The 26,748-nt window shown below is 46.1% G+C and overlaps 1 protein-coding gene across 3 annotated transcripts; it reads right to left on the minus strand.

Annotated features, from left to right (window-relative positions):
- Window positions 1-5,447: 5,447 nt before the first annotated feature.
- Window positions 5,448-23,544, minus strand: VASH1 (vasohibin 1). 3 transcript variants are annotated; one of them, XM_053378766.1, is made up of 8 exons: window positions 23,015-23,544; window positions 22,353-22,716; window positions 16,237-16,325; window positions 15,378-15,434; window positions 14,498-14,572; window positions 13,530-13,911; window positions 9,079-9,191; window positions 5,448-7,639 (listed from the first exon to the last, which is right to left on the minus strand). In XM_053378766.1, the coding sequence occupies exons 1-8, from the start codon at window positions 23,059-23,061 to the stop codon at window positions 7,567-7,569; spliced, it is 1,200 nt and encodes a 399-aa protein (XP_053234741.1). In that variant the 5' UTR covers window positions 23,062-23,544; the 3' UTR covers window positions 5,448-7,566. The 3 variants fall into 3 exon arrangements, with proteins under 3 accessions (XP_053234741.1, XP_053234734.1, XP_053234744.1); XM_053378759.1 differs by having other exon boundaries at window positions 22,353-22,719; XM_053378769.1 differs by having other exon boundaries at window positions 22,353-22,750; window positions 23,015-23,542.
- Between the last annotated feature and the right edge of the window lie 3,204 nt (window positions 23,545-26,748).

Raw genomic sequence — 26,748 nt, forward strand, 5'->3', positions numbered from 1 at the left:
TCCAAACCCCCTGATGATCTCTCCCAGCGGCTTCATATAGATGTTAAAAAGCATGGGGGAGAGGACGGAACCCTGAGGCACCCCACAAGTGAGGACCCAGGGGTCTGAACACTCATCCCCCACCACCACTTTCTGAACACGGCCCAGGAGGAAGGAGCGAAACCACTGTATAACAGTGCCCCCAGCTCCCAGCCCCTCTAGGCAGTCCAGAAGGGTGAAACTGAGCAGGATGCTTTGTGAGAGCAATTTGTATGTAGCCCTCTGGTGAGCACAGTGGGAACTGCTGCTGAAGATGCACCCTGCTGTGTGGTGCCTGGAAATCCTGAAATCCAGTTTAATATTATGCACACTGACCTTCTCTGGAGTGATTACCTGAGTATAACACCTCTTAGGAGCTTTCTGTAGAATTTGGCCAATAAGGCTTTTCATTTTATAGAAATGCAACTTTCTAGCTCTTACAGATATGAAAGTAAGCTTGGAAGTGTGTAGGCACTGGGCCATGCCTTCTGGCTGGGTTTCCCTAGCCACTCTGGGCGACTTCCAACAAAATATTAAAAATACAATAAAACATCAAACATTAAAAACTTCCCTAAACAGGGTTGCCTTTAGATGTCTTCTAAAAGTCATAGTTGTTTATTTCCTTGACATCTGATGGGAGGGCGTTCCACAGGGCGGGCGCCACTACTGAGAAGGCTTCTGCCTCAGGTGTCAGAATGAAGTGTGGAAGGCCTAGTAAGACTTCAAGGCTGGGGAGAGAGGTATTCAGCACAGTGTGTCACTCCCTTGTTTCTCTCCTCCCTTTCACAATTTTCCAGAAGGAAAATTAAGCAAGTGCAAACAAAGTTGCTTAGTCTATACAAGTTGCAGAGTTTGGGTTACATTTGGGTAAGGTTTTATTGGGGTGCGGTGCGGGTTAAGTAAACACATACAGCCCTAGATATGAGTATACTCACCTTAGAAGCAGAAGAGACTTGGTCTGCAATCCTGTGTCCGCTTACATGGAAGTAACTTCTAGTGAACTTTCTGGGATTTCTGTGAGAAGGGGCACAGGTTGCCCCATTTTTTTACCCCAGCTGGAGAAAAGTTCTGCCTTCATTTATTTAATCTTCCTGCAAGGAAGTGGTGGTGGTCACTTTTAGGAATGCATGGTGGAAAGGCTTCCTGAAGGGGAGGGTGGGTAAAGAATGAGGAAACTTCTTGGACATAGAAGTGACTACTTAATTGCAGTGCAAGAAGCCAGAAACTTACAGAGTGATGCTTATTAAGTTCCAAATGTGGGAATGTTAAGATGGCAAGTTTCCCTGTTACGTGAGGCATATTGAGTGGCTGTCAAATGTATTATTTTGTTTCCTTTCCCTAATCCATAAAGCCTCCATGTACCTCTTTGATTAGAATACGTGTCATTGCCAAAGCTTATTTGGCTGTTGGCATGCATGGGAGAGCAAGCAGCCACATCATCACACCAGAAAGTTAGCAGCAGCAACGAAAAGCCAAGTCTTAACTTTACTGCAAAGAACTCTACTTCATGGCAACTTTGGGAATTTACCAGGGCCTCTGGCATTACCTTGTACAGCTCATCATAGCTTTACTCTTCTAGATTCTGGAATAATGAGTATTAACTGCACCCAGCAATGATGATTACAGAAATAAAGAAAATTCCTTTGACCAGGGAGTCCTCCTGGTTGCCAGCCTTCTGATTTAATACACCACCTGGCTATAGTATCCCTATCATGCTGATTAGCCCAGAAGTACAATTTTTTATTGACAGTTGGGTAGAATGGACAAAGTGCCCACAGAAAGCAGAGCTTAGCTTACCTTTCATGATAAACACCTTGCAGCACCATTGAACTATGAACATAGGAAGAACCTCTTACGGTGGCCTGTGGGAAACCTGCAGACAGCTTTTGTGCACAAGAGTACACTCCTCTCCCACAATTCCTAGGATACTGCCTCTGTTGGCATAGCCATCATGGATAGCCTTATCCTCCCATGACTTTGTCCATTCCTCTCTTAAAGTCATCCATGTAGGTGGCCATCACTGCCTGCAAGGCCACACCCACAGCTTATATTTAAAGCACATAGCTTCCGCCACAGAGTCCTGGAGTTTGTAAAGGGGGCTGGGAAGTGTAGCTCCATAAGGCTTAAGCGAAAATTGCCAGGATTCTGCAGGAAGCTATGTGCTTTAAATGTATGAGATGGGAGAGATTTATGCTGTTTTTGTTCCCTTACACGGTGCAAATGGTGGAGAAAAGAACTTTGGGAAGAAATACCAGAACTGAGAGGCCAGACCTAAGGAGGGTCTGTGTTATCTGCTTAAGATCCAACAAATGGTGTTAGTTTTCCATACCGAGCGCACACAATAGTCACGGAAGAAAGCAAACCATCTGCTTCAGTTATGCGCTGTTATGACAACAGCTCTGAAAACAAAACCTAGCTGCTAAAACCAGGTAAGTCATACTGATTGTGTCAAAGCAAACCCCAAAGGTGCTATGAACATCATCTTATTTCTGACACACCAGGCTCTGCTCAGCTTACAGGGAGTCACAGTTGTCTGAAGCAGGTGGTCAGCACACCATGTCAAGTGGGAAGAGTGGTTTGGTGAGATGCAGGACATCTGCTACTGACATCATGCTTCGTTTTAGGATTCCCCAAGGAGCCCAGCAGAGCTGACTTTCTGGCCTGCTAAAAGGGGAAGGAACAGCGGTCAATTAAGGCACTAAATCACAAGTTCATTTCATACATCTTAGAGCAGGAAAGGGTATTATTTAGTATTAATTAATTACCTATACCGCCCTTCATCCGAGGACCACAGGGTAGTTTATAATATAAAAACTCAAAATTACCATTGTAACAAACAAACAATACCCCCTCCATAGTTTAAAAGGCCATTGGTTAGAATTATCCAAAGGCCTGGGGAATATTAACTTTTTTTGCCTGGTGCCCAAAGATATGTAATAAGGGCCTTCTTGGGGAGAGTATTCCACAAGCAGAAGACAAGTGTAGACACATAGGTTTGTGTTGCGAGAGATATGCAGTGATTTGTTTACTGGCCATCCTTCAAAGGCAGTTGTTTTTGATGCACTGATGCCAGGAGTCCAAAGGTTAGGCAAAGGTTCCCCAGTGTAGAAATCAGAAATAGCAAACAAGCTTTCCTTCCACTATGCATCATATTCTGCAATAGGCAGCTTGGTGGTGCTTGTTTGGGGGCACAGGCTCTGTTCATCAAGGGGAACAGCAGCTTCTCAGTTGTACAAACTGGTTCCAGACCTGCTCCAGGGTGTCTGCAACACGCAGAGGTTCTCCAACAAGTGCCTTGTGTTTCCTCCAGGTAGAGTTTAATCAGAACTGCTTTAAGTCAACCTGTTGTTCCCCTGAACTGGGGAGCAAGGTAACCCCACAATTAATTAGTAGTTGTTGTAACCCTGAGCTCATATATATTTATAATCACTTGCTTTGATATAGGCTAATTGACTCACTTTGATGCTACCCTTATCTGTGAGCTTGGGGTGGTGGGCTCTGAGCCCAGAAAGGGAAACTATCTGTAAGACTTGGGCATTTGCCACCTACGCCCTCATCTGGGCAGGTGGAGTGATGGGAAGCCCTGGCCAGAGTGACGTATGCTGCTCTGTGTAGAAAGAAGGCATGAATGTTTGCTTGGGTGTATGGGCAAGCCATCTCCTTGCTGCGATGTCTGTCCAACATCTGTAAAGGCAGGGAGACCTGGCAGGCTCAACTGCTGTAAGTCAATACCATTCTTTTAATAAAGCACTAGAACTGGTCATTCTGGCATTTTTTGACATCCTTCTTTGGGACCAGTGGTTCAAAACACTCGCACCCATGAGTTTGGTGACAATTGATGAGTTCTTTCCTAACCTTCTGTCACAGCCCCCTTTGCTGTAATTATAAAGCTCAGCAGAGAAAGCAAACAGCTTCTTCTAGCGTGGTGTAGTGGTTAAGAGTGGTAGACTCATAATCTGGTGGACTGGGTTCAATTCCCCGCTCCTCCTCCGCAGCTGCTGGGTGACCTTGGGCTAGTCACACTTCTCTGAAGTCTCTCAGCCTCACTCACCTCACAGAGTGTTTGTTGTGGGGGAGGAAGGGAAAGGAGATTGTTAGCCACTTTGAGACTCCTTAGGGTAGTGATAAAGCGGGATATCAAATCCAAACTCTTCTTCAAGATCACTAAAACTGTTTTCCCCTTGTGCCTTTTTGTTGCAAATATACCCAGTTCTCACCTCTGCCACAGCTGAATTGGTGGTTGCAGAGTCTGTTCCAGCTTGCCAACTAAAGCATTCTCTCTGTTTACAGCCAGTCTTTTAAGAAAACAAAACAAAGAAAAAAACAGGCAGAGACTGCTACATGGCTTTGCAAAAGAACACTTGTTCCAATTGTGTGTAATGTTTACTTTCTCATTAGTTGCAAGTTTCATAAACAATGCAACCCACCAAACCTAGACTGCTTCTTTGTAAGGGTCTTCCTGCAGAAAGATCACTATCAGTTCACCTCAAGGACCACATGATGGACCATCTTTACATCTAATCTTGAAACTTGGCTCAACTTCTCCAGCTCTGGAGGATGGCTAAACATTAAGGCTCATCTCTCAGCCACCAAAGGTTCATGGCCCCAGTAATGAATGTGATCCCTCCCCCCCCCTTCATGATGCATTTCTTTTGCAGATAAACTTGGCAGTTAACAAGCTAGGGAAGATAAAAAACAAGGAATAGTTGGAGGAGTTTGATGAGAGGACCCACTATTCTAAAGAGGAATATGTTTCAGACATTTCAACACAGGCAATTGCTAATGGATTAATACGGGCTTCGTTTTCAGTAGAATTTCACTATTTATTACCTAAAATTAGGCTCGATGTGAACTACAAAAAGAACATCCATCTTTAAATATAAATATGATCCAGTCATATTTAAAATCTTTTTCTTCTTAATTGTAGAGACACAAAAAGGAGACAGGCAACAAGCATGTTGGAGGGTTTCTTAAACAATGCTCCAAAAGTGGTTGTTTTTTTTTTAATCTGTGAACATTTTCTAACATGAGATGTTTGCATTTGGCTCATAAGTGTCTGTACACATTCTGTATTTTAGTAAGACATGTTAAATATTCCACGTGTGAACTCCCACGCCCCACTCCCCACCCCAATTATGTTAACATACTGTAGATCTCACCTCCTCTTTGGGCCCTACAGCCCCACACCATATTGCCTCTTCCTCTGTCCACAACTCACAAATAAAATACTGATCACAGACAACACTCCCTGGCCCTATAGCTAGAGACACCCACAGCACACCATCTTCTGAAATGTTTAATTACTTTGCAGCAGCTCACTTGTCAAGAGGAAGACCAGCTCAATCCTGCTACAGAAAGGCAGTTAAGTAAAAAGAGTTGCTTTTTTTCTTTAAGTAAAAACCTGGAAAATATTGTCTGTCGGGGGGTGGGGGGGATGGAAGAGTGGTAAAAGGCAATCAGACTTCCTGGAAAAGATGATGGAAAATCCACAACCAGAACAAATCCTATGGAACCAGAGAACTAAGAAACATGATACTTTGGAGCAAGTGCTTTGCACTCTTGAAGCTGGGATGGGGAATTTGCAACCCTCCAGAAGTTATTGGGCTGCAACTCCCATTATCCCTGGCCATTGACCATGCTGGCTAGGAGTAGAGGGAGTCAGAAGACCATCTGGAGAGCATCAGGTTTCCCCTCACTGCTTTAAGCTGCGTCCCTTACATAATACATGAGCCCTTTTGTGAACTGTCCCCTCTCTCAGCTACTGACGAGTTCACACTGCTCTGAAAGCCAATTGAGCCCAAGGAGGCCATCAGCTAATCAACAGGGATGAGTGAAGAGCGAGTATCATTTGTCGCAGCAGCATCTCAGATTCACTTGCTGCCGGGGAGGGACATCTCAGCCCTGTTTGCAGAGCAGGCTTCTTTTAAGGTTGTGGCCATACTAGTCCTCCCCACATTTCAATTTATCATCCTTTATCATCCCAGGGCATGTCTTCTGCATACACACTATCTGCAAGGACCATTCCAGATGCAGAGATCCCCCCCCCTTTAAATTAAGTGCTGAAATTGTCCCGACTGCACCCACAGCCACCCGCCCACCTATCTATCCATGTTTTTTGAGAAAGGGACATGGATGGAGCACTGAGAGGTGCTACCACATTTAATTAACAAGGTGGCTTAAGTTTTTTTAAAGGATTTACAGGTGCACTGGCACAAATTTTCTGCTAAAAACATATGGCAGACAGAAGGGCAACACAAGGCTTCAGTCAAGGACAGACATAGAAAACCCCCCACTTTTCATTATCTAGAATACGATTGGCAGAGGTGGTGGGCACACGGACGGACCAGAAAAGAGGGCACAAACAGTGATAGATCCACAGGATGTGATGTGGCTGGTACCCCAGTTATATGTTACTATCTGCATTTAAAAAAAGGCTATGGGTATACCTTAAGAATAATCAGTGTGTGATCTTTAAATGACAACAACAAATCAACACCTTGATAAAGAGAACGAGCAAGGGTTGTGTTGCTAAAAGAGAGGGAGCGCAAAGCATCCTTTTTTCTTTAAAAGGGAGAAATACTTATGGAGTCAAGTCATATGGATCTCTTCTTGGCATCCACATCACACTCCCACTTTGAAAGGCTATGATGCTCTGCCAATTCACTCGAGACACCAGAATAGCACCAGAAAGTAAAGAGATGGAAAACTGGTCTCCAACCAATCTCTTGAATGCATCACAGTGGCCAAGGGCCACAATTAGGCCAGTTAAGATGCTACTATCATTCATTGGCTTCTGCATGCAAGAAATGTCTCCTGAGCTGGCCGCTATGAAGGCTCACTTCCTGGGACATCAAACCGGCCAGCTTCACCTTGCTGCAGGAACTGCAGGAGAGCGTTGTTCTCATCATACAAGGCACTCCATCATTTGAAACAGAAGTACAAGATGGTGGTTTCAGGGCATATGCAAAGACGGTGCTTGCTTTCTCCTCACTCCAACTCGATAAAAATATTAAAATTCTCAGAAGGTACAAATTCAAAAATTCTTCCGCAGGATTCAGCTTTTTGATTCCAGACACTACTTCTCCTTCTCCGAGGCCTCATACCAGCTTGATTCTTTCAGAAATAAAGGGTGGAAAATATGCCCCTCTAAAGGGATTAAAAGAAGTTCAGTTCCCATTGGGATGGCGGACACAAGTGTCTCGCCATCAACTCAGCAAAAAAGACGACTTTTCTTACCAATACTGTACAACACTGCAACACTGACTGGCAGAGTCCACTGCTTGTGCAGTTTGTTTAACTGCTGGATTACAAAATATATATATAAAGGGGGAGGAAATCACCCCTTTAAAAGTCAGAGAAGCGAACTCCCAGAATGCCCCGTACCCCACAGAATAGTGCTCTGGGGGGTCAGCATTGCAGGAAATACCTCGGAGGAAAACAGCACTTCATGCCCCCTGTGCCCCTTCCCCCACACTTTGCGCCCCTTGTGGGCAGACTCGGTCCAAACAAGTGTCCACAAAGCAATCCTTGAATGGTGAGAAGACTTCTTTATACTCTGATTTGGTAACCGTTGAGATCTGGCATAGCTTTGGGCTCTGTAGGCTTCTTCTCTCCAGATGGTCTAAAGGGTAGGGAAGAGAAAGGGGGAAAGGGAGGAACACAAGTGAAATGGAATATCGTTGTGCAGAACCTTTTCCAACTGTCAAAGAGAGGGTTGAATATGCACCTCTCAATGCCCCACCCAGCTACTACAGTGATGGGAGGGATTTTCAGCCAACTGGACATGCTGAATGTTCAAAGAGTAAGTTCAGGCAGAGGTCCAAGTCTTGGCTTGGCCAGTCACATTTTCAGTCCCCAACTATCCATCTGCTTTACCCTTGGGGGACCTCGAGAGAGATGGTGGCAGCTTTGGGGAAGGCTGGAAGTAGTGCTAGCTTCTTGTTAAGCTTCCCTATGGTGATCTGGCCAAGCCAGAGGGAAGTGGGTGAGGTTGCAGATGGCATGGATTTATTTTCTGCTATGCATATCAGGGAGAGAAGTCCTTCTTGACTTAGAAGCAGGTGCAGATGTCTGCCCCAACCCTGTGGAACACTAAAGCTGCCATCCTAGGGAAGACGTGGGGATCCTTTGACCTGGCAGATGTTGCTGGACTACAACTCCCATCAGCACCAGCAAGCATGGCCAACAGCCAGGGATGATGGGAACTGTAGTTCAGCAACATCTGGAGGACCAAAGATTCCCCACACCCCCGCTGAACATAGTTGGGCTTATGCCTAAATAAACATCTGCAGAATTGCTCTGTAGGACTGAGGGCTCCACTCAGGAGCTGCACTTAAAAGTTCAAAGATGGCAAAGAAATAAACGTCACAAAGTTGCTGGTGGGTGCTATGATCAACTTCACAACATCCAAACAGATGGAAAGTGAGGTGTTGCTGAAGTAGCAATCAGAGGCTGTATGCACCCAAAAGATGCAAGTAAATTTTTGTGACATGTGCCTCAGCTCACAACCACCTATGAAGTTTGAAAAAGTGTGCACTGCAGATGTGTTTGCATGCTTAAACTACAATAAGTTGTTACAGCTATTGGATTTTAATAGTATGTACAGTGGTACTTCGGGTTACATATGCTTCAGGTTACAGACTCCGCTAACCCAGAAATAGTACCTCGGGTTAAGAACTTTGCTTCAGGATGAGAACAGAAATCGTGCTCCGGCGGTGCAGCGGCAGCTGGAGGCCCCATTAGCTAAAGTGGTGCTTCAGGTTAAGAACAGTTTCAGGTTAAGAACGGACCTCTGGAACGAATTAAGTACTTAACCTGAGGTACCACTGTATATGCTATTGCTGTTTCATATAAATCATTTTCTATATGCAATTGCTTTAACTGTTTTTATATAGGCAACTGTTTCAAATACATTTTTATTATATTGCAAATTGCTGTGGAGTGTCTCAGGGGAAGTGATTCATAAGTGAAATGAATAAGAATAAATGAGGAGAGAGATGGGGACAAAAATCCCACATCGGGACTGGTCATCTACATAGAATCAACATCCTTTGTGCTCACCGCCGTTCTGTCCGGCTGTTGCGACGATGTGGACTGGATTGGCTTCGCTGTGGGGATGACACATCCTTCTTCCTATCCTTGGTGGGCGATGGTGGCCCTGTTCCTTTGCTGATCTAGGAGCAGGAAAGCGACAATGAGCAGTAGAAGCCATTAGCTTCTTCCCACAGCAGCCATGTAAATTCACATCTGACAAGTGCAGTAAACATTAAGAGCAAGGAGAAGGAGGTTACGGCGGAGAATGCTAACACTAAGCATCTATGTATAGCTCCTTCTGAAATGTTCAAAGCATATAACCAATATGTTGCATTAATCAACCTTCTTCAACCTGCAAATCTCCAGATGTTTTGGACTACAACTCTCACCATCTAGGACCATTGGTCATGCTGGCTGGGGCTGATTGGAGCTATAGGCCAAAAGAGGAATGCACCAGGATGGGGAGAGCCTTGGTTTTACATTCATACCTTGGTTTTCAAACAGCTTAGGTCTCAAATGTTTTGGCTCCCGAATGCCGCAAACCCAGAAGTGACTGTTTTGGTTTGCGAACTATTTTTGGAAGCCGAACATCCAATGGGACTTCTGCAGCTTCTGATTGGCTGCAGAGCATGGCAGAGTAAGATTTTAATCAGGGATGGCCCAGCTCATATTCTTGGCCATTTTACTGTGCCACCTCTTGGTGGTTCTGCATGCATTTTACTACAGTGTGTGCTGTCTTGCATCATCTCACATCAACACGTTATTATTTTAAAGCATTTCCCCCTTGCTGTTCCACTAGAAAGTCTCCCAGAGTGGCTTAGGTATGATCAGTAAAACTGGTCTCTGCCCAGATGCTTACAATCTAAAAAGACACCACACAAAAAGGAGATATGAAGGAGGGGGGGGGCACAGGAAAGCAAATTACCGTATTTTTCGCTCTATAACACGCACCCGACCATAACATGCACATAGTTTTTAGAGGAGGAAAACAAGAAAAAAAAAATTCTGAATGAAACAGTGGATGTATCATTTTTGTGCTTCATGCTGCGGCCACAGACATGTGATTTGACGGTGAGTTTGGGGTAGCCCAATGCAAAGATCCTGAGGATCCATGTGGATCCATGCTTTGTAACCACGTTTTTGCACCATTGCAGCCCCAGGCAACAGTGGGTGCGTGATTTTTTTGGTGCAGGCTGTAGCCATGGACATGCTATGTGATCTGATGGTGAATTTGGGGTGACCCAATGCAAAGATCCTGAGGATCCATGTGGATCCATGCTTTGTAACCACGTTTTTGTACCATTGCAGCCCCAGGCAACAGTGGGTGCGTGATTTTTTTGGTGCAGGCTGTAGCCATGGACATGCTATGTGATCTGATGGTGAATTTGGGGTGACCCAATGCAAAGATCCTGAGGATCCATGTGGATCCGTGCTTTATAACCATGTTTTTGCACCATTGCAGCCCTGTTTTTGCATCAGATCATTGCTATGTGGAGCCACCTGAGACGCCGGTATTACAGCCACCAGCCCATAGGGGCCCCTCATTCACGGTAGAGGAGCATGAGGTGAGAAAGGTATTGAGGATGGTGAATCCGAGGAAGGCGGCTGGACCTGATGGCATCACTGGAAAGGTGTTGAAGGGCTGTGCGGATCAGCTGGCGAGGGTCTTTACTAAGATCTTCAACAAGTCCTTACACCAGTCTATTGTCCCACCCTGCCTGAAGTCGTCAACTATTGTCCCTCTGCCTAAAAAATCCACAATCAGTAGTTTGAACGACTACAGACCAGTTGCACTGACTCCAATTATCATGAAGTGTTTTGAGAAACTGATGCGCCGTCATATTATTTCCTGTCTTCCATCAACTTTTGACAACTACCAGTTTGCATACAGGGCAAATAGATCCACAGAGGACGCTATCACCACTACTCTCCATGCTGCTCTGTCCCATCTGGAGCAGCCGGGGAGTTATGTGAGGCTGCTGTTTGTGGACTTTAGCTCAGCTTTTAACACTATCCTCCCCCATAGACTGGTGTCCAAGCTAGAGGCGATTGGACTCTCCAACTCCACCTGTCTCTGGGTTTTGGATTTTTTGTCAGAACGTTCTCAGAGGGTTAGAGTAGGGTCACATATGTCCACAGCCCTTAGCCTTAACACCGGCTCACCACAGGGTTGTGTGTTGAGTCCCCTGCTCTATGCTCTCTATACGTATGACTGTACAGCCACCTATTCCAGCAACAAAATCATCAAGTTTGCTGATGACACTACGGTGGTAGGGCTCATTTCAGGAGGGGATGAGTCCGCCTATCGGGACGAGGTGGAGCGGCTCTGTGTTTGGTGTGGAGAGAACAATCTGGCTCTTAATACGGCTAAGACCAAGGAATTAGTGGTGGATTACAGGGAAAAAAAGGCGGACATTCAGCCCTTGTATATCAATGGGGAACGGGTGGAGAGGGTGGCGGAATTCAGGTTTTTGGGAGTAACTATCGATCAGGGCATGACTTGGAGCGCAAATACCACTGCTCTGGTGAAGAAGGCCCAGCAGAGAATTTATTTCCTCAGACTTTTAAAGAAGAACAATCTGAGTGAGAGACTGCTGGTGTCCTTCTACCGAGGCTCCATAGAGAGCATTCTTACATACTGTATTTGTGCTTGGTTCTCCAGTTGTACAGCTAGGGAGAGGAAGGTGCTCCAGAAGGTCATAACCACAGCACAAAGGATTATTGGTCAACCTCTCCCATCTTTGGAAGAATTGTACGGTTCCCGTTGTCTTAGGAAAGCAAACAACATCCTGCAGGATTCATCTCACCCGGGATACAGTCTGTTTGCACTACTGCCTTCTGGCAGGAGATATAGAAACATCAAGTCAAGGACAAATAGACTGAAAAACAGTTTTTACCCGAGAGCTGTGGCCCTTTTGAATGCTGTAACTCGATAGTGTGACCTGGGAGATTGATGGGTGTGGGTGTGGCTGGAATGTGGTTTGTTGGTTGTTGTTGTTGTTTTGCTTTTGTTGTTTTTAAGGGATGGCATCCAATTTCGTTGCACTTGTGCAATGTTGCACGTGTGTAATGACAATAAAGAATCTATCTATCTATCTATCTATCTATCTATCTATGTGATCTGATGGTGAATTTGGGGTGACTCAATGCAAAGATCCTGAGGATCCATGTGGATCCGTGATTGGAACCACGTTTTAAGTAGGGAGGGAAGGAAAAACATAGAAGCGACAAGGAGAGGGGTGTGCAGAGAAGCAGCTGGCTAAGAATGCAGGAGAGGGGTTTTACCGGAGGGAGGAAAGGAAGGCAAAAGTCCCCCCCCCACAAGCCAGCCAGCTCTCTCTCTCTCCCCCCCCCCCAACCTGCATGTTGCCTTCGAGTCCCAGACGCACGGAGAGGAATTAGAAGGAATCTGCTTGCCTGGAGGGGAGGGGTTTTCTCTGCTCTTTGTTCCGTTTGAGCAAACACAGTAAGGAAACGGAAGTGGGTGGGCAGTAAGACCCTGAGGCAGAATGCAGGAAAGCAGCAGCTTTCCTCCCTTCTCCGGACGATTTGATATTTGCCTGATTTTTGCCTTCACTTGCGCTTGTCAGCTCCAGGGACCACACATTCGCTCAATAACACGCACAGACATTTCCCCTTACTTTTTAGGAGAAAAAATCTGCGTGTAATAGAGGGAAAAATACGGTACACACCAATTCTTACAGAAATATAGTAGCTATTGTGTAATGACCAACTGGAATATAAAACAGTTCAGGGAGAGAAAGGAACCAAAGCAAGCTGCTCTCTCAGAGAGAGAGAGTAGCCCTGGTTCCGTCTGCTGCAGCCTGATGGAATCCTAGGTACATCTACAGAATAAACGATATACTGCGGCTATCAGTTTGTTAATAAAAACACAATATTAAAATGGAGTAAACAGACAGATCTGAGACCTGGATAAATGGAGAAGCAAACAATTCTCCTCTCCTTTCCATTCCTTAGCCCACTTCTGCCTAGCACTCAAGAGACTCTTCAAGACTTTGCCCTAAAGCGTGGCATATAAAATTCATTAACAGGCATCCAAGTAAGAGGATTCAAGGACAGCAAACACGGCGTCCTCCACAAATCCCATCAGACCTTGTCAGCATGGCCAATGGTCAGGCATGATTGGAGCTAATTGTAGGAGGGGAGAGGAGGTTATTGGTTTGGTTTGGTTTGGTTTGTTCTTTTTCTTATTATGCATTTTGCGTTTTTACCTTGTATTTTTATGCTGTGAACTACCCCTGAGATCTACGGATGAAGAGCAGTATACAAATTTAATGAATAATGATTATAATGGTCATGATAGTAATTGTCCAACAACCTCTGGAGGGAAACATGTTGGCTACCCCTGAACTAGACAAACTCAACCGAGGGCTTTTGGCTTTAAGGCTTGACCCCAGCAAACAGAACTCAGCGTTAATAAACTACTCGCAAGGTAACACCACCTCCCACCCACTCACCTTCAGCCTCATGTCCCGGGAATGCCTCTCGAGCTCCTTGCGGAAGTCCTCACGGCCCAGCTTCTCCACATCCAAGATGGAGTGCTTCCACTCAATCTGCTCCACACTATGTGGGTCATGGGACACACACTGGCCAAGCTTCACCTTTTTCAGGGTGTGCCAACAGCGCCGGTAGGCCTCCTCATAGTCAAAGATCAGTTCGCTCAGTGTGCGGAAGGTGGGCGCTTTGTACATGAGATCCTCACGCCGACTAATGCCCAGGGCACCGTAGCGGCCCCCAAAGTTCACTCCCAGCACAATATGGCGGAAGTAGTTCCCTGAGAAGTAGGTTTTGAAGCTGATGGGGAAACGCTCCAGGGTTGGCATGTTGTTGGTGAGGTAACTGTGAATGGTGAAGCATTTAGGAAACAGGTGGTACAACAGAAAGAAGAATATAGTAAGGGCCCTTCCCCACATCTCCAACAATATCTTAGACACCTTGGTTGATTATGTCCTACTCTTAGGACTATGGAGATAGGTAGATCTAGATAGCAAACCCCATTGATCTCACCTGAAGATACAAGCTGAACAGACCTATCTGCTTTGGAGGGACCTTCTCCTCTAAGTGATATCCACATGCAGTCATGTACTTGGGCATAGTCCTGAAGCATCAGCGGACCAAAAAGGCTATTTGGTACAAAGCTCATTTGGTTCTTCTTGGTTGAGACACAAGAGAACTCCCTGCCTGAGGAAACTCACCATGCCCTTCCTTGATGTCGGTCTTTTGTCACCTCCTGAATATTTTTTTTTTTATTATAGTAAGAATTTGTTCCCCCAAATAGAATGCTTGGTAATACCAGATGTATTTTGCTAGCTGGTTTGACAGGACATGACATGGTGGGCTTCAAATGCTACAGTATTAAAGCCATCCTGTTGAAATTACTGTGCTTGAATTGATATGCACACACTCCCCTGAGAGAAAAGGATACATTCCCAGGATCACAGCTTCCAGACACTTGATTGGCAGAGCCTCTTTTGTCATTTCTTTGGCCAGATCCATCAGCCTACGGAAAAAGACAACAGGAGGAGCAAGAGAATTAAGGGGGGGAACTAGTGTCAAGCAGAACATAGGTAGAGAGAATGGTCTGGGAGAGGACAGAATGGTCTGGTCGCGCAAGGACGGAGGGAAAACCCTTGATTCAGACTCAGTTCCTCACCACATCCCTCTCCCTCACTGATGACACACAGTTTCCCTTCAATAATTCAGTGACAATTCATCTTCCAAGCCAGACTGCACCCTGCACATATATTTGGATTAATTTCTATTTTGATCAAACCCGTGGTGTTCCTCTTCTGTTATTTGATGTCCCAAGGTAGGAGGAACAAGTGCAAGGTGGAATGGAGGTCTGCAAAAAGCCACGTGTAATCAGGAATGTACAGCTCCAGTGTTCATTAAATGAGTTGAACGTCTTTATATAAGCAAGACATCAATAATGGCAGAGGTTCCGAGATACTATGCTGCATGGAGTTCAGGGATACCGAAGCAGGAAGTATATGGACTGTGTAAGGCTTATAAATCCAGAAAATAAAGACAGAACCTTGCTCTTTTACAGACTATTATGCATACTTTCCAGGACCTCAGCATCTGGAAGAGTACTGTGCTCTTGTACTGTAGTTTGGGCAAGAAGTCAAAACTCCAAGCAGCTGCATCCAACTTGAGTTCAGTTTTTGTGCTGTGCCTCCCCTGGGAGGCAAGTCATTGAGACATCAGCCAACAAAGAGCTCAGCCTGGGCCTTTTGGCCAGCCTCAGTAGAGTCTTCAGAGAAGGTAAGATCCAACAGGGATGACTTCAGAGTGATAGTACTTACCCAGTCAAAGGCCTGCTTTTCTTGATTTCAAAGAACTGTGTCCCAGTGTGATTGTACCTGGGAACAAGGAATTAAGGGCCACACAGCTTGGAAGAGGTGACAAAAGGGGGGAAAGTTGCTACAATCACAAAACTCCTAGCTAGCAAAGCATCAACAGCACAAAAACAACAAAAAGAGAAATTGGGTGCTCTGGGACAAACTAGATGTAATGCTAGATGCATAATTAGAAACCATGCCAAGGCTGTTGCTTTTATGATTTAATAGCAAGTCCACAGCTCCCAATTTTCATCAGGGCTGCAGTTGTGCATGGAGAAGTTTAACCCTTCTCCCTCTGGCCACAATACTAATGAAATTCTATCCCCTCTCTGGCCATGCAGCCACAGAAAAGCTCCCACTGGTGCCAGTTGCAGTTATGGGCACCTACACAGTTGGCTTTTAGCATAGCCAAGAGCCTTCAGCAACATGTTAAATACCTCTTCCTCACCAAAGCTAGGCAGAGGAGAGCAGCACATTATCTCCTGTCCCTGACCTTCCTCAAAGAATTAAATGCAGAGTTCCTCCTTTTGGATTGCACAATGGGCATCAAGTAAAATGCATTTCTCATACCAGAAGCCTGCAATGGATTAACTTCATCTTGCTTACACAGAGGATGCTGAGATGCCAAGGGAACAAACAAAAGGAAGCTAGTTTTAGATGGCAAAACCACAAACAGCAGTTTCCTTTGGGAGGGGACTGGGCTTCTTTCCCCAGTTGGTCTAAAGTGCCAAGCAGGCAGAAATTCTTTTTTGTGGTCAAAGCAGGGAACTTGCCCGGCTTCCCTTTTCATTCCTTGGCAATGTGGCAGAGGTTAAAAGGATACTGAAGCTCCCTGATATAACGCTGTACAGCTTCCAGGCGCTCAGGGATAAGAGTGGACGGCTGGAGCGTAGGCACACTTGGTATGGGAATCTGTGCATAAGAGGGGGAGGGTGGAGGCAAGGTATGAGATCACCAAACAGACATCAACTTACAGACACAGCCCACACCCAGACACAGCACCGAAGGCACATTGAATCATCGTTCCACAGAACCACACGGAATAGCTCATTTTTATTACCGGTCACCTGAGGTTAGTAATGCAGAGCAAGAAAGCAAGAGAGAATTATTCCATTTTCAGATAAGCTAAAAGAGAAGTCTGATTATTTCAAAAAATTCTCAAAAAAGGAAAGAGCTGTGATATGCAGGATGAGCTGGGAGGATACCACAAAGTGATTTGGGAAGCAGTTGCAGCAGAAATAAAAAATGTGCATCACAGACTTAAGGAGTGTTATGCCAACGTTAACAAGTAGCAGCAGCAAGTAGATGCAGGTGAAATGGACAGATTATTCCTGTGAATGAGGAACACATTTCACATCTCTTAGGGAACAACAGCGCAGGAGTCCCAGCTAGCAGTATTACGCAGTCACTCTTGGCAGAAGGTGATTAAAATGAGGGGTAGGAATTAGAGAACCTACAGCCACTCCTAGTGCTGTAGAGCTTGTTACTATTGAAGATGATGAGCTGTGGTCTGAAAGCTAAGCATGCTAAACGCACCGAGACCAGCCCTTAGGCAGAGCCATTAAAGGTCTATGACTTCAGGTGGGTGCAACATTTAGCAGTTATTAGTTTCTCCAGAAAGGGTGTGCACCAGAGAAAGAGAAAACGGAGAGCTGAAATGTACTTGCCAAGCAAAGTGATAATGCTAGATGGGCTTCCAGAAATGCAGTGCAGGCACTTGGGCATTTTTAAGGTGTAAGAGCTGTACAGGAGAGAACTGCCTGGGAGATTCCAGATTTTTTTCTTTTTTTAAATCAAAAACACACTCCTTAAGCCAAGGAGCTAAGCTACAGATAACAAGTGAATGGTGGAGGCACTAAAACCTAAAAACCAACAAACCTCCACACACAACCTTCCAAATACTAGAAGAGTTGCTAGTCAACCTAATCCATACAGAAGTTGTGCCTTATCTAAATTGCAGCTGTGTTAAAAAACAGTACAGTACTCTTGGTTGCTTCCTCCTCTGCTGGAAGAAGCAGAAGTTGCTGTTGCTGCTTCTCCCCATCTGATTTACCTCGAGCGCATATGAAATATTCCCAGTGTAACTGAAACCACTTAAAAGTGCAGAAGAATCTCCTAATACCTATAACTAGTCCTTCACTTAAGCAATTAAACTGATGAGGAATCCAGTATACTCTACACAAACCTGGGCCTGGAGCCCAGACTAGGTTAAGGTTTCCTCTTTATCCAGGATCCTAGTCTTCACTTAGTGAAAGGGAGGGAGGGCAGAATGAGAGACAGTAATCTGTCCCTTTTATCTCAGAGCTAACTGATAAGCTGTGTTAATGCTTTGTTGGGACACTGCCCTGCTGCTTTCCACTCAAAATATGTCCAAGCAAAAGCTTTAATTGATCCAAGCAACTGCTAAAAGGAAACATAAATCTGTGGCTGCTAGCCCTTTCTGAAGAGCTTTGAAAAGCAGAGTGTCATGCTTATGGCTACTCAGTGAAGTCAGCAACACAGCCAAGAAGAGACAGTGTGCTTGTCCACATCAGAGAAAAATGTGGATTTGCACCTGTCTTTCTCCCCTTTAATGTAGGGGTGTCCACACGATGTCCTCCCCTCCCCCCTTTAAATGCATGGCTGTTTGGTCTTAGACATTTTGGATTTTTTTCAAGGATTGAAAGCCTGTTCTTCTTAAGTTTGATTCCAGAGCCAGTTAACATGATTAGGAATTGCTTCATCACATTCAGGGGAATATCTGAAAGGAAGCAGAAAAGTTTGCATGTAATAAGATGGTCTCCATGTGGACGGGCAGTGTGCATTCACTGTAGGATACCAACAGAGATAACTGGGCACCTAATGCAACATTAAAGTGGTCAAGGTTTAGAGGGACCCCAACAAAGACAATGCTTTACTGGAGAGTCTACATTGTAGAAGATTTGCAATATATTTCCTCAGAGGCAGGACAGTGAACACCATTGTTAGTTTGCAACCGCTCCCACACAAAATACTCACATTGCATTTTGCAATACAGACAAAACCATAAATCTAAGTGTGAATTCCTGGCATTGAACTACTAGACTTGCCAGCCACCCATGTTTGACTCTGAGAACTTGGGACTGGATCTCATCCAGATATGAAGTCTGCAGAAAAATATATCACAGAGATGCTTTGGAACTGTGGAGATTTGGCAGGTCTAGTGTGTTCTAGCATTAAATCTCAAAGCATCTAGGGAAAACATTTGGCGATAATATACAATGATAAAGTATCATGTACCTTTAATGTGGTCTTAGGTGGTACATAATATAGCCCAGTACTAACTCTGAGATGCACTTTTGTCCACTTCTTTCATAATAAACAAGTCCTTCTGGATCTTCTATAACCATATTCCCAAATCTCCCCTTATGGACCTCTCTGTACCTTAATATAATCAATGGAGGCCCCTTTTTAAAGTGCTCCTTCAGGCTCAAGCACAGAGAGTTACCGGTACTCCATGGATGCAGCCATGACCCTACTTCATCCCAACTGAGGAACACCTCCATGGCACCTACTTAATTGGCCTTTCTGCACACCACAACTTTTTGTTCTCCCACAACTATTTAACACTCTCCCATTTTAAAATAACATTTTAATATTAATTACATTGAACAATTTATACTTTTTTTTTTACCTTTCGCAGCTGGGCTGTTTTTAGCTTTCTGAGATCAAGACCACTTGATACAAGTGGCTGTGGCTGCTATTAGATTTTGCTCTCTGTGCTCATTATGGATGATATGGTGGCATTTGGATGGTCTTTTATCTATTTTGTTCTTCTTTAAAAACTTGTCCAAAAACTTCCTACACATCACCCAGAGAATTGTGTATTGGATTTTTTATAATAAATAAATTATGGAAAGCTACCCAACCTTACTAAAGAGCATGAGGAAGGGAAAGACAGCATTGGGGGCATTGGGGGCATTGCAATGCCAGCTGGCTGAGTTGGGTGAGCCAAGGGAGACAGCAGTCTGGGGAGAGCAAGGACAGATGGAAAGCCAGCACTCTTGAAATGGGGAAGTAGAGTGGACTCCACTTAATACTGCTTGCATTCGCTATTAACAGCTGTTTTGTCTGAGGCAAACATGCTAACCATCTGCCATACATGGTAACTGCAGCCAAGGTCCCACTCATGCATGTAGTCCTCAGCATGGAAACTACTTGAAAATGCAGCCATGTGGCAAACCTTCTGGTTTTGGCACCTTTAACTGCTTGCTACCATTGCAAACCCCTGGAAACTTTCCCCCACTGTCGGTGCACAACAGGGATCCCATCACATGCTACTGAGGAATCTCCCTAGATCAAGGGTGTGGAGAACGTAGCTGAAGATGTATGGGTAGCTCTCCAGGTGACTGGCAGTTAGGGATGTACAATGGCATTGCTTCCCATCTTGCCCCATATCAGTTGCACGCAGCACTGTTTCCATTCCACTGCAGTTTGCCTTCTGCCAAAAACTGCTACATAATTTACACAGTAAATTATTCAAGTTATGTTGTCTTTGCGTTATTGCGCCTCATTCATTTCAGTGCAAAGGAAACACAATACATATTGTATGTGGACTAAAAGAAACCACAGCAGTGAATATTGATTGTATTCACTGGATTGATTTCTACTTTGGACATGGGGTGAATAAGTGAACTTTGGCCATTTCTGTTCCTGTTTCTATTTCAGTTGGAATTCGTCAGCATCCCAATTTCCAGTAGATCAGCAAGAGCTTCTGGCTGCCAATTGTCTAACACTAGGAACACCCAGAAAGATCTCCTACCTCCAATCTTGTTCTGGCGGGTTGTGTGTGTGTGTGCTTGAGGTGGGGTGAATGTTTTTGTGAAAGAACTTGTGCGCCAGATTCTAGTACTGGCCACAAATTCCTGGGCTGAGCATGTGCTTAGAGGTATCCGGTCCACCCTGAATCCATTCTTTGCACCTCAGGATCTGGGCTGCAGGATTCTATTAAAAACCCCAACCGCCCAAGCGGCATTCACATTTTGTCTGCCTCCATTAAATGTTATACTATTTGATTTGATACAAGTTGGCACCTACAACTCTTTTGCAACTCTTTTTCCTGAATCTTCCCTATGCATTTAGTGTCTAGATCACTTCAGGCACCTTGACCAAGCTCAGACCATGATAAATGTTGACGGCTACTAGTCATTTTTGCCACAACATAATAAGATGGCTGCTCTGATCTGGAATTTGGTTTCCTACGTTGGTTCATTTCAGAGACGCCTTCAGCACACAGCAAGTAAGAGCAATCCTTAGTCTGTGGGTGTGTACACACATACAATGGTGAAGTGCATTTGCTGCCTTCCCTTCTGCAAATGCATCTTCTGGTCTGTGTACACACTTTGTTGCCTTCATACAGGTGGCATACTGCTCTCTTGGTGTTCTGAAAGCACCTTTTGGTTAGAACCGTTATAAGAAATCGTACGTTTTACAATGCATTCTGAAGCATTTCTTGTGTGGAAGCTGAGAGCGCCTTCTCTGGGAACCTCCTATTGGGGAGGGTTTTATGATGTTTTGGGGCTTAACTCATGTAGCCACTCCTCCACACTTTCATGGAGGTTCATCTGAGAAATACCCAACCCATTCGGTGTCCTGGACTACCTCAAAGATCATGCTTTAGCCCCACTCCCCCCAATATATATCAGTATACTGATTCTTCAATCTTTGGAGAGTCACATAGGTTTCACTAATATTTTATTCTTTAAAAGGAAGGGCAGAAATAGCCTCCAATAAGTGATTGTGCCCTTTAAAAACACAGGTGGAAACAGCAACCAATAACTCTTTCTCCTCTGTACTTGAACACAACTGGAATTGAGCTGGCTTCCTCCACTGCATTTAAAAATAATAATAATCCCCAGAGTTTATCAAAATCCCAAAGCTTTGATCGGCTTAATGTTGCAATGGCTATAAACTTTTCCCACTAAAAGCCATGTTATCTGACTTCTTATGGCAGCAGGTCAACAGATTTGAAGCTTTTCTATTTTGTGCATTGCCCTTTAACAAAATGTAGTATCTATATGTTGCCCTTTAAAAACCACAATGTCTCCAGTGGAATCAAATGGTGTAACAGGGAGCCTGAAGTGCCTTTTTTGCACTCCTCTTTCAATAAATGAAACTCTTGTAATGTTGCGTGCCTGGTGGCAGGACAAAGAGAGACTTTGAGACCTTTTCATATCATACTGTAGGCATCAAGAGTAGCATACTAGCCTCATCCGTCCAGTATAAAAATTATGGCAAAAAATTTCCTAATACCGTCTCTTCCTCAAAACGGTTCCTTTTCTAGCCCAAATTAGCTGCAGTATGCCGATTCTGTAGCCCTTTTGCAAGTCAATTCTCAACACACAGTTATACAGCCTTGGATGATGATGTGCATGTTATTCAGTTACTTTACCCCAGCACAGGTCCCAACCTCATATGCTTTCAGCATTAATATTTTAACAAAGTTGTTCAAAAGCCGGATAGTGCTATCAGAGGCTACTTGAGTTACCTCAATCACTCATGCACACAAAGGGCTCTTCTGGAGCCAATCTGAGCACACTCCTCATCAAAACAGGGAGCATTCCGCATTCCCAAAGATTGTTCCAAGAATTCTGCATTCCCTTGTGCTGCTATGGAAGATCCTGACTCCATTAACAATCAAGAAGTCGCTAATGTAGACGACACAAAAACATCAAAGACCTGTTGATACCATCTCAGGTATGCAAAGGCAGAACCCCAGCAGTTTGCATGCTCACTCTGCAGTTCACCTCCTTCCTCACTATGAACTAAAATCTTGACATTGCCGGGTTTCAATCCCAGATTCCCCCTCCCCCTCCCCCTCCCCCTCCCCCTCCATCTTCCCATTTCATTCATTCGCTGGCGTTTAACTCCGAGATTCAGTTCACACCTGCCTTCGTCCTGCACAAAACAGCTCCCTCTCACCTTGGGCAGGTCACTGGCTCCCCGGATCCTCAGGGCCACCCTTTCTCCCTCGGGGTGGATCTTGGCCACGTGCTTCCACATCCTCTCCCAGGTGGCCTCGTTGACGGGCAACCCGCCTCGGTTGACGAAGAAAGGGACTCCTCCATCTCGGAGATCTTCCTCCGCATCTTCTTCCTGCTCCTCGTCTCTCTGCGCCACCCCTTCGCTGGCCTCGGACCTCCGATGCGCGGCCGCGCCGCTCCCGCCGCCGTCCACTCTGCCGCCCGACATGCCGGCGGCCGCATCCACCGGCTCGGCGTCCCGCTCGCTTAGGGCGCCGCCGCGCTGCCGGGCCTCTGGCGCTTGCTGGGGCCCGAGGTGGCCGCTGCTGGAGACATGGCAGTTAGCGAGCCGAGGCCCTTGAAGACAGACGAGACAAAGAGGGTGTGGCTCATTCACGCCCGGAGCCCGCAGCGCCCAGGGGAGCCCAGGGCCAAACTCGCCCGCCCGCCCGCCAACCAGGAGGGCGGAGGAGCCCCGAAGCGATTGCACGAAATCGCTCTCCGTTCACATGCAGGGGCGCAGCAATGATGCGGATTTAGGGTTTTTTTGGGGGGTGGGAGAAATGCATACTTAAAAAAAAATGTTCCTAATTCTTATTCGATCTGAAATTCCTCACTCACCTAGCAGGGCATCGCCAGCCGGTAGAGCAGCAAGTCCACGAAACCATCCCAAGGGAGCCAACGGAGAGACTCGCCGCCCGCCCGCCCGCCCGGCGGCTGAGAGAAGCCAAACAAAAGGCGGCGGTGGCGGCAACGGGAGTCAGGCGCAGGCGAGCGGAGGAGCCGCTCTTCTGCCGGCTGCAGAAGGGAAGAGAGGGAGGGAGGGAGAAGGAGGCGGGGTGGTGCTTCTTCTCCTCCTCCTCCTCCTCTTCCTCACCCTCGCGGGGTCCTTCTGAGGCGCAGCCCAAAGCCGGCCGGCTGCGAGGCAGGTGAGCTCAGCTCCTGTCACAATGCCAAGAGCGCGGCTGCGGGGCGAGGCGGGCGCGCGCGGGAGAGAAGCCGGGGAAGGGGCGCGCGCTCGCTCGCTTGCTTCCTCTCGGCCAGACCCGCTAGCCGTGTGTGCGGCTGAGCCGGAGGGACAAAGGCCCGCCCGCCCGCTCTGAGGCAGCGGCTCTCTTTGCCCGCAGGACTACGAGGAGGAGGAGCCGCCGGCGGGGCAGATGCTGCTGTGGCTGCTCCTCCGGCGCGCGAGGGCCGCGGTCTGCGGAACCTGCAGGCGGCGCCTCGGGCCCAAGCGCTCGCGCAAAAAATAGATAGGCACCAGCCTGGTGCTGGCTGTGCTCAAGCGCCCGAGGGCGACACCGGGGGGCGGCCGCCGCTGGGTCTCTCTCCCTCCATCCCACCCACCCCTGAAGCCAAACTCGCCCTGCGCATGCGTTGCTTCCTGGCGGCCGCGGCTAGTTAAAGGGACAGTGACACCCCCCGCCCCAAATCAGGCAGGCTGCTGCAAGTTTGGTTGTAGCCAGAGCGGCCGAGGAGAGAGGGAGGGGTGTCTCTCAGCCCAAAGCCCCCTTCTTGCCTTCCCTTTCTAAAGCTGTATGCAAGACGCGCGCTCTGCTGCGTATTCTTAGCCCCGGATTTTGGGAACGGATTGTTGTTACAGTGGCGCTCTGTACATGCTCAGAGGCAATTGTCTTCAGTTTTTACTTCGCTTGCTCCAGGGCGGAGCTCTCTGGCTTTGAGGACAGGCTTCTGGATTGGGGCGGGCATTGTTTTTGTTCGTTATTGTTCTATATAAGAATTGTATTTTTATATTGTAAACTGTCCTGTGATCTTCCAATGAATGAATGAATGAATGAATTATTCTTTTCTGTATCTGCTTAAAACATTTTAGTTCAGGCACGCCTATCCAGACATGTAGAAATTACATGTGTTTTATCTCCTTTTTAGGTAAGGTTGGTTTTAACCATCGCTGAAATGTTATAGATACCAGTTTTTAATTGTTTTTATAATCAAAAATTGTAATGTTTTATATTTTTGTTCACTGCTTAGAGTGTTTTCTGACAGTTAAGCGGTATATAAATTTTGTTAACTGAAATAAAAGATAAGAGCTACACTATTGTACAAATGCACATTAATGCTTGCATTTCAGTTCAGATTCCCAACCAATAACTGAATGGGTTTCCCCCCACCCAGCTGGAAAATGATACACAACTGCATGTGACTAGTGACCATGCTGCAAGGGTGTGTGTGTAGGGAATTCCCTGGTCCACACAAATAAAGCAATCTGAAGTTGGCTTATCACCCCCAGGCATGGAGTTCAGGACTGGCCTTACAAACGGGGGGCAGCTCAGCCTTGTGCAAGGTTCTTCTGGATAGGGAAGGGCTGTAGCTCAGGGACAGAGCATCTGCTTTGCACGCAGGAAGTCCCGGGTTCAACCCCCAACATCTTCAGGAGGTAGGGCTGGGCGAGGCCTCTGCCTGAAACCCTGCAGAACTGCCACTGATGGTCAATGCAAAAATGACTGAGCTAGATGGACCCAATGCTCCAGTGGTGTAGCATGGGTTGCTAGTGCCCGGGGCTGGGTGAGTGAGAGGGAGGGAAACTGACGCAGTACGCAAGTGCATTCAACTGCCTAATGGTGTTCGTGTCATTGCAGCCACAGGGATTAGAGGAATTTTTTCCTTTCTCTGGAGAGGTTACTTCCTGGTTCACATGGAAACTTCCTGGTTTCTATGGAGCCTAGCATCAGAAGCACACAGCTGCCTTGAGGCAACACCAGGTGTTGAAATTTTGCACCCCTAACAATTTTGCACCCAAGGCAACCACCCCTCTGCCCCCCCACTATGCCACTGCAACTCAGTGTAAGGCATCTTCCTATGCTCCTAGAAGCTGTTTTCAAATGGTGGTGTCACTGGTGGAGGAAGAGGAGTGCGGGGGGAGCGCACCACCCCCGGCAGTGCGATCCTGGTGGAATGCCATCGCGGCTGCTCCCCCACCTGCATTGGGCGCCACAACCCTGCGGGCGGTGCGCCATGACCCTGGGACACATGCCAGCCCCGCCCCGGCCTGCTCTCCACCCCCCAGTGCTGGAGCATGAAGCACCGCCACTGGGTGGTGTGTTCATATGAGAAGACACTCTCAGATCTCACCAACAACCCAGATCTATGACTGGTCATTGGCCTTAGTGTGCGATCTGTGGACTTCGCATGTAACACACCGATGGACAGAGAAATGGGATTGATTTATGTTCCTGGGGAAGCCTGTCTCAATACAACAGGTTGTTTACAGATAAGTCAACTCATTTCTTATGTCTGTGTATTCCCTTTCCCCATGTTGTATGTAAAGTGAAATTTCTGTGGTAGCCTGAACAGGGTTATGAACATGGATGATTAATATGCATTTCTATATGTTCATATTGTTGATGTAAATGGAAAAGTCAGGATCTGGAAAAGCTGTAGAAAAAAGTAACCAGAATCAGGGGGTTGAAGGATTTCCCCTGTGAGGAAAGGTTACAATGTTTGAGAGTTTTTTGGTTTAGTAAGAATATATATGGGACAAGACAGAGGTTATTATGTTATGCATTCCTGAGCAAATATGCAATGTAACAAAATCAGTCACAGATTTGCTTGGGCAGAACAGCTGCTTGTCTCCTCCTCACAAAATGGAGCTACAAGCACCCCAGAGAAAAGACTCTGCTTTGTTATTTAATGGGCAGCAGCGGTTTTTTTAGGCCTGTGAAATAATCTGAGAGTTGCAAATGTCCAAAGGGCATTCTAAAAATTCTTGTACTCTACACAAAAAGCGCTTGTGAGACACTTAAGAAGCAGGGCATGGACTCTTTGCTAATAAAAGTGATGGCACAGTTGTCTAAGAGAAAAACCTTTGGATCCCCTGGACTCTGACATGATTCTCTATCTGCTGGTCTACAGGGCCAGCCCTACCATTAGGTACCCAACAGCTACTTTAGGCAGAGGCAGCTGAATGTGGGTGTCACAAAAGGGCAGCAAATTGTTCAGTTCAATTTATCAATGCATCTTCACAGCCAGGGAGGGAAAGAGGTGCTTGGGGAATTTATTTATTTTGCCTCAGGTGGCAGAAAAAACTTGACCAGCTTTGACCTCCAGGACTACACACCTTCATTTGGTGGCCTTTTAAACTTTGCGGGAGGACGACAACGATGACGACTATTGTTCTGTTTGTTATTATGTTACAAATATTTATGTTTTTATACTGTAAACTGCCCTATGATGATTGGATGAAGGGTGGTATATAAATTTAATAAATAAATATGTAGATTGAGAGAAGGAGCCATTTGATGCTTGTCCTCAGGCACCATAATGTCTTGGTCAGCTCTGCTGGCCCATTTCCAGCTCTGGGTGCAATTCAAAGAGTTGGCCATTCCCTTTAAAAT

Source organism: Podarcis raffonei, chromosome 1 (assembly GCF_027172205.1).
Source record: "Podarcis raffonei isolate rPodRaf1 chromosome 1, rPodRaf1.pri, whole genome shotgun sequence".
Classification (NCBI taxonomy): Eukaryota; Metazoa; Chordata; class Lepidosauria; order Squamata; family Lacertidae; genus Podarcis; species Podarcis raffonei.

Bases quoted from the DNA above. Each gene is read 5' to 3' on its own strand.
- VASH1 (XM_053378759.1), bottom strand. From the start codon at position 23,061: ATGGTTTCGTGGACTTGCTGCTCTACCGGCTGGCGATGCCCTGCTAG. The intron at 16,326-22,352 runs GTGAGAGGGAGC...TCTTATGCACAG, and splicing joins GAGCCAGTGACCTGCCCAAG to ATTCCCATACCAAGTGTGCC. The intron at 9,192-13,529 runs GTGAGTGGGTGG...TCCTGCTCCTAG, and splicing joins CCCGGGACATGAGGCTGAAG to ATCAGCAAAGGAACAGGGCC.